The 7,292-nt window shown below is 42.0% G+C and overlaps 3 protein-coding genes across 4 annotated transcripts in view; 2 read left to right on the forward strand and 1 right to left on the reverse strand.

The window, feature by feature from the left end:
* Window positions 1-6,998, reverse strand: part of slc13a1 (solute carrier family 13 member 1) — a 7,800-nt gene extending 802 nt beyond the window's left edge. Inside the window, exons 1-3 of one of the 2 annotated variants that reach the window (XM_031868188.1) lie at window positions 6,447-6,998; window positions 5,902-6,007; window positions 5,639-5,733 (exon numbers count right to left, since the gene is read on the reverse strand). In XM_031868188.1, the coding sequence (XP_031724048.1) occupies window positions 5,639-5,728 (90 nt within the window). In that variant the 5' untranslated portion in view covers window positions 5,729-5,733; window positions 5,902-6,007; window positions 6,447-6,998. Of the gene's footprint in view, window positions 1-5,638; window positions 5,734-5,901; window positions 6,008-6,357 lie in introns of both variants that reach the window. The other variant, XM_031868197.1, reaches the window with a different exon arrangement.
* LOC116394834 (E3 ubiquitin-protein ligase TRIM21-like) lies at window positions 533-4,676 on the forward strand. The gene is made up of 2 exons (XM_031868175.1): window positions 533-660; window positions 2,712-4,676. Exon 2 carries the CDS (start codon window positions 2,721-2,723, stop codon window positions 4,026-4,028), a length of 1,308 nt encoding a protein of 435 aa, XP_031724035.1. The 5' UTR covers window positions 533-660; window positions 2,712-2,720; the 3' UTR covers window positions 4,029-4,676.
* LOC116388773 (nuclear pore complex protein Nup98-Nup96-like) overlaps window positions 5,851-7,292 on the forward strand; it is a 1,875-nt gene continuing 433 nt past the window's right edge. Inside the window, exons 1-4 of the mRNA XM_031856942.1 lie at window positions 5,851-5,931; window positions 6,335-6,371; window positions 6,473-6,611; window positions 6,704-6,883. Of these exons, the coding sequence (XP_031712802.1) occupies window positions 5,851-5,931; window positions 6,335-6,371; window positions 6,473-6,611; window positions 6,704-6,883 (437 nt within the window). The remainder of the gene's footprint in view (window positions 5,932-6,334; window positions 6,372-6,472; window positions 6,612-6,703; window positions 6,884-7,292) is intronic.

Here is a 7,292-nt window from a genome sequence, read left to right on the forward strand (position 1 = left end):
GTTGATGTTGAATGTTTGTGATAAACTGAAGGATGAAGTGTTCCTTTGTGTTGATGATGAATGTTTGTGATAAACTGAAGGATGAAGTGTTCCTTTATGTGTTGAGAAAATCCTACTTCTTCAGCTAAATAAACTCTTAAAAAGCCTCTTGGATCAGCTGTAAAATGCATCGTCACAAAGCTGAAACAGGCTGTTTGTTCTTTTTAGAGATACGTGGTTCTCACAGGACAGAGACGCTACAAACATATGATGATCTTATAGAATATGATGCATTGATTAAGATTAAACTAACCAACAGGAAATAAAGGAGTTAAAATACAACATACACATTAATGCAGCAGGAATATTAATCCAGAAACATCAGATACATTTAGAATGCATGACTTTTACTTGTAGTGGAGTATTTTCACAGTGTGGTATTAGTACTTTTACTTCAGTAAAGGATCTGAATACTTCCTCCACCCCTCCCTCACTGAGAGGAGGAGCAACACTGAAGGAGGAGAGCTGCAGAGTCACTTTACCTGAAGTGAAAGTGAAAGTGAGTCTGAGCGACAGCAGAGCTGCAGTCGAGACAAGTCTCTCTGTTTATCTCTGAAGAAACATTCAACTGAATCCAGCAGCTTCTTCTCAACAACACAACAGAGTCTCTGACAAACTCTGGTGAGTACACTGTTCTACAGACTAAATACACTCACTCAATATTTAGTCCAAGTTTAGTTCAAACCAGAATCTGACTGTTTTACATCTTGTTTTATCATATAAAGAATATTAAACCATAGAAATGTGTCATTTTAGATAAAACCATCAGAGGTAGAAACTAAACCACAGTGACTGAACTCTGGCTAGTTAAAGGTTAGACAGAATACAATCACAGCTAGCATTAGCTTAAGCTAATTCACAGACCTGTTTCCTGTTTGAACTCAAAACCTCAGCTCTACTCAGACAGGAAGTTCAACTCAGAGCAAATGTTTAACTGAGCTCCATCGGAGGTCGTGGTGGTTTTAGAGAGAAATAATATTATATATAACATCCTGCAGTCCGGAGCAGTTAGCTTCCATCTTTTCTTTTGTACATTTCTGATCCTCTATTTAATTATTTAAATTATGATATTAACAAGAACCAGAGGGTTTACAATGTTATCACTGCAATGCTTATTAGTTTATCATTGTTTTATTATTATTTTTTTTATATATATATATTTATTCATAAACGAACAAGCAGCTGATTCCCAAAAGCAACAGTCATATAAGTGACTGGCAGCAGGCAGGGATCAGCCAGAGGCAGCCTTAAAACATGATGTTAAACCACAGAGAACTAAAGGCAGAGTGATCCACCTTCACTAGTTTAGTCTTAAAAAATCCACCACACAAACAGACTCAGTCTGATCTTTGGAAAACAGTCTCAAACCGTGACAGTCTGATGTAAAGTAAAGAGTGGGAATCGCAGAGTAACTTAGGATACTATCACGATACGTTGCTCACAGCAATTCTGTGATACTCGATATATTACAGGACAATAATCTACGATACAACAAAATATCTGTGTAACTGAAGAAGAAATAATAACCCTAAAAATGGCAAAAAACTGAATTATGTATGTCACTGCATTGTGGTGTCAGTTTCACAGAATTTGATTAAACAATGTACAACAAAGTGCATATTGTTTTAGCTTTGTGCCTGTTAAACACACAAACTATAACAACCTGTCCATGTCCACATGTGTCATTACAAGAACATAAAACAAACAGCAGGCTGTAACTGCCTGGTTTAAAACTGGAGGACGGTCACTATGATGATACAAACGGCAGTAATGTGGTTTTTATGGTACCTAGAGTCGGACTCTTCTAGACCCATGAGGTTCTGGGCTTGGAGCAGCCACTGGACCTCAGTGCTAAAGATGCTAACGTCGCTAGGGATTGGTGTCGTTAGGATTTTATCAATACAAGTACTCTTATCGATACTCTTATCGGTTCTTTTTATTATTTTGTGAGAATCAAATGACAATAAAGAATAGATTCTACATTGCTTTATTATTCTTGTATGTAATCAAATAGTCTTTCTTGAGTAGCAATACAAGAAGTTCAAAAATCTTCAAAAAACATTTACAGCTAAACAATTAGCGAAGTGCTTAGCTTTTATTTATTGTACTGTTCTTCTGATCAAACTCCATATGACATCACTAACGTATGACATCACTAACGTTACCTGACGGCCGCTCCACAAACAGACTGATGTTCTGCTTGTTGGTCACATGTTGTGATGAACTGCTGCTGTTTCCTCTCTTACGTGTGAGGCTTTTATTGCGTTTGAGACAACCAGAGTTCTCAGCATCTACTAGAGTCAGATGTCTTCTTCTCTCTGATCATGATGTGAGTCTCACGCTGTACTGAGCCGGAGACAAAGAGACAGAGAGAGGACGTTTGAGACGAGGACATCTCACGACAGAACTAAGAAATTACCGATAGAATAACTTCCAACTCCAGACCTCATCAATACTCCGTGTTTTACTCATTTAGAACTGGTTCCCTTTAGAACCAGGTTTTCGGGAGCATCGCTAAGAGTAGCTAGCTAGTTTCTTTTCATCCTTCCCAACACGGCCGTTTAGAGGAATGACTCTCCTTATATTCAAATAATCATAGTTTGATTTTATTTAACAAATAATCAAACGATATGTAATAACAGTTTTGTTTTTGTCACACTTGTTGTCCTCAGAGTGTAGATATGTCTGCTGCCAGCTGTCTGCTGACTGAAGATCAGTTTCTGTGCTCCATCTGTCTGGATGTGTTCACTGATCCAGTCGCCATACCATGTGGACACAACTTCTGTAAAACCTGCATCACTCAACACTGGAACGTTAATGTCCCGTCTCAGTGTCCCAACTGTAAAAAGGTTTTTAACACCAGACCTGAGCTGCAGATCAATACTTTCATCTCTGAGATGGCTGCTCAGTTCAGACAGTCAGCTCAACAGAAAACCGAGCTGGGGAAGACTGAGGCTGAAATTCAGCAGATGATCCAGAAGAGAGAACTGAAGATTCAGGAGATCAAACACTCAGTGGAGCTCAGTGAGGAAGATGCAGACAGAGAGATAGCAGATGGTGTTTACGTCTTCACCGCTCTGAAGGAGTCTGTTGAGAGAAGAATGAACGAGCTCATGCACACGATCAAAGAGAAGCAGAGAAAGACAGAGAAACAGGCTGAAGGCTTCATCAAAGAGCTGGAACAGGAAATCTCTGAGCTGAAGAAGAGAAGCACTGAGGTGGAGCAGCTCTCACGCTCTGAAGACCACCTCCACCTCCTCCAGAGCTTCAGGACCCTGAACACTGCTCCACCCACCAGGAACTGGACAGGAGTCAGAGTCAGTTCACCTTCACATGAGGGGACTGTGAGGAGAGCTGTGAACCAGCTGGAGGAGACGCTCAGTGAACAGATGAAGAAGCTGCTCACTGAGGCCGAGCTGAAGAGGGTCCAGCAGTCTGCAGTGGATGTGACTCTTGATCCTGATACAGCACATCCCAAACTCATCCTGTCTGATGATGGAAAACAAGTTAAACTTGGTGATGTAAGGAAGAATCTCCCAGACAATCCAGAGAGATTTGATCGTTGGGCTAATGTTTTATCAAAGCAGAGTTTCTCTTCAGGAAGATTTTACTACGAGGTTCAGGTTGAAGGGAAGACTAAGTGGGATTTAGGAGTGGCCAGAGAGTCGATCAACAGGAAGGGAAGCATCACACTGACTCCTCAGGATGGTTACTGGACGATATGTTTGAGTAATGAGAATAAGTACAAAGCTTGTGCTAACCCTTCAGTCCGTCTCTCTCTGAAGTCTCAGCCTCAGAAGGTGGGGGTGTTTGTGGATTATGAGGAGGGTCTGGTCTCCTTTTATGATGTTGATGCTGCAGCTCTTATCTACTCCTTTACTGGCTGCTGCTTCACTGAGAAACTCTACCCATTCTTTAGTCCTAGTCCTAATGAAGGTGGTAAAAACTCTGCTCCTCTGATCATCTCTCCTGTCAATCACACCGAGTAGAACAAACACTTGATGTTCTACAGATAGACTCTTTCATTTAATGTAACAAATCTATATTATTGGTGATTTACGGTGTAAACATTGATTCTTCACATTCTGATCAATGGGTTTTTTCTATTTGTCTGTAAATGTTTTTCTCCTCCAACACACAGCCATTAAGCCACTGATTGATATTATCTAATGTAGTCTAATTCATTCTATTAACTGCATAACCTGCCTTCAACACTGTTGAATCATCAGAAACAATGTACTCAGGAATAAGAAGCATTTCAACATTCCTTAAATATCTGGGTGCAAAATTAAAATGTTTGTCTGATTATTGTATATATAATAACTTATGAATAATCTTACAAATTATTGGATAAAGTCATGAACCACTTATTTTATATTTTAATAAAAGGTGTTAAAGGGTTTTCATCATTTCTGAATTAACAGAAGAATCAAGAGATCTCTGTCTGGTATGTTTTTAGGGGTCAATAAAAGATGAATTATTGATTCATATTTGTAGAAAATGAATCAACAAAATGTGATCATGAAACATTCAGCTTCTGTGACCAGAGAAGAAAGGTTGTGTATCGTGTTATTAGTATTTCATAAAGTCCTCCTCTCTGCTGATCCTCAACACAATAAAAACTGATGAAGTTTGAACTGGATTTGTCTTTTTATTTCACATTTAATCAAGTACTGTATTTAAGTAACATTATGAGGTAATTTACTCGTTTATTTTCACTTCATGCTACTTTGTACTTTTTACTGTACTACAACTCAGGTGTAAATATTTTCTCTGTTTCTAACAACCAGCATTAATAAAAGAAGAAATAAAGTAAAAAACTCTTTCACTAGTAAATGTAGTTCTGCTGCATGAAGACCAGATGATGAGATTAGAGAGACTACAGCGATAACACTGTAAACCTACCAGAGGAGAGAGGATGGGGAGGAAGATGGTGATGGTGGCGGCATTGCTGGCCACCTGTTACCGTGGTGGCGATGATGCAGGAGACTGCGATTGTGGCACGCATGCACGCACACGCACACATGTTTAGAACCAGTGTTAATGTAATGTATATCATATGTATGTTTATGTTGATGGAAGCTAAGCTAACCCAGCTAAGGACCTCAGGCTACTCCACTACCCAGCATGCTCCTGGCTGATGCCTCCGGTCACGGGGAAATAAGATGGACGCAATGAGACTTCAGGCTAACCCAACAGCGAGAGGACTGTTGTGCCCACATCTTCACAGAGATCTGTACCAGGCACCATCGTGGTATCTGGGATCAAGCTGCACTTGACGGGCGGAGCGCAGGACAGACTGCAGGACTCAGTTTGGATAAGAGGAGGCGGACTCTGTTCACATCATGTTTGGTGCTCAAACGCAGTCAAAGTCGAGGGACAATGATTCCCTGTTGAATTATGAAGATGTCGGCCACATTATCTGCCCAGAGAATTGTTTTTCTTGCTGCTTTTTACATTCCGTCTGATGCAAAATCACAAAAATGCTGTTTTTGTTTCGTTCGTCATGTTTATCTTGTGTAGCAAACGGTCTACAACTGCATTTCGTTTCGCAAACCCGTGTTGCATATTGACAATAACATTATATTTGAATGCTTACCTTTGTGCCCTCAGCAAGTGCGAAGCCTCCACCGACCAGCAGGGCCACTCTCCACAGCATGGAGGCCTGGAACTCCTGCCAGGAGATCATGGCCTCTGGAGGGAGGGAGATTTTATTTTTTTTTAAATATATCCTGTATCCATATTTACAGACAAGTACCTAAAAAACGCTACTTGAGTAAATGCACTTAGTTTCTTCCAACATCTGGTTACATGTCGTGGATGTTGCAGGAGACAAACCTACAGTACGAATCACAGACTCACATCTCGTGCATTTACGGTATTTTCTGGACGGTCAGTAGGCCGGTACGATGAAGAAGAGGAGGCCCAGCAGCAGAGCCACGTGGCGTCAGTGATGAAGCCCGAGTGACTGCTCAAGACAAGGACAGAAAATAAAGATCAACTTCTTTAATGCCACTTCAGCTTCAACACAACTAATCAACACTTGATTGGACAAGAGATTCTACAATGAACAGTGTCTGATTATAGGAATTACATCACATTAATTGTGAAAGAACATAAAGAAGTGTGAAATGTGGGTGTTTAAAAAAAAAAAACTATCAAGTTTGTCCATCTTTTGGTACTCTCTGAATATTTAAAAACACCTCACACATAAAACGTTTTCTTCGTAAAAAAGTCTCAGTAATTTCCTGAAACAGCTGGTCACTGTAGTTTTTAAACAAACGGGAGGAAATAGTGCATTTGTTGGGGACTATTCACCGTCGGCAGGAAAGGTAACGTCCGCTCACAACATCGAAGTTTAATGAAATCTTCTCAACGTGTGAGAGGTTAAAGCGCGAGTGTCTCACCGCTCGGCTCCGACTGGCCCTCACAGGCTACGGCTCCATCTTCTTCCCCGGCGAGGTGAACGTGACGGCGCTGAACCTCGACGAGATCGTGCACTTCAGATGCAAAGAGGTCATCGTGTACCCGGATGACAACAACAAGCCTCTGGAGGGGGAGGGGCTAAACAGGTGAGGGACGGTGGTTTTGTCTACAGATGTAACGCCGTCTATTCGCTTCCTGTCCTGATCCGGTTCCTTGTTTCCACTCCGTGTGGTCGCAGGCGAGCCGAGGTGACTCTGGACGGCGTTTGGCCAAACGACAAGACGGCCTGCACTCAGATCCGGAGCCCCGAGCGTCTCACCGAGATGAACTACGAGGGCCGGCTGGAGAAAGCATCGCGCAAACAGGGAGCTCGCTTCCTGGAGTACAGACCTGAGACCGGATCCTGGGTGTTCGAGGTCAGTAGAACTCACTCTGAACGGTGATGTGTTCACCTGTACAAGTAGTTCATGTTACGTGATATACTTTTAAGATTGTTTCTGTTCAGCAGTTACAGATCACGTTGTTGATTCAAACATGGCTGAGATAGATAGTTACCTCGAGCTGTGTGCTGTTCAGGTGTAACTGCCCCCTGACTCCTCCCCCTCTCTCTCTCGCTCTCTCTGGTGTAACTGACTCCTCCCTCTCTCCCTCTCGCGCTCTGGTGTAACTGACTCCTCTCGCTCTGGTGTAACTGACTCCTCCCTCTCTCCCTCCCTCGCTCTGGTGTAACTGACTCCTCCCTCTCTCTCTCTCTGGTGTAACTGACTCCTCCCTCTCGCTCTCTCTCTCTCTCTCTGGTGTAACTGACTCCTCCCTCTCCCGCTCTG

The sequence above is a fragment of the Anarrhichthys ocellatus genome, unplaced genomic scaffold (assembly GCF_004355925.1).
Source record: "Anarrhichthys ocellatus isolate YVR2014 unplaced genomic scaffold, GSC_Weel_1.0 scaffold2, whole genome shotgun sequence".
NCBI classification, from domain to species: Eukaryota; Metazoa; Chordata; class Actinopteri; order Perciformes; family Anarhichadidae; genus Anarrhichthys; species Anarrhichthys ocellatus.

Excerpts from the sequence above, each read along its gene's own strand:
- LOC116394834 (XM_031868175.1), top strand. The coding sequence starts at position 2,721 with ATGTCTGCTGCCAGCTGTCTGCTGACTGAAGATCAGTTTCTGTGCTCC.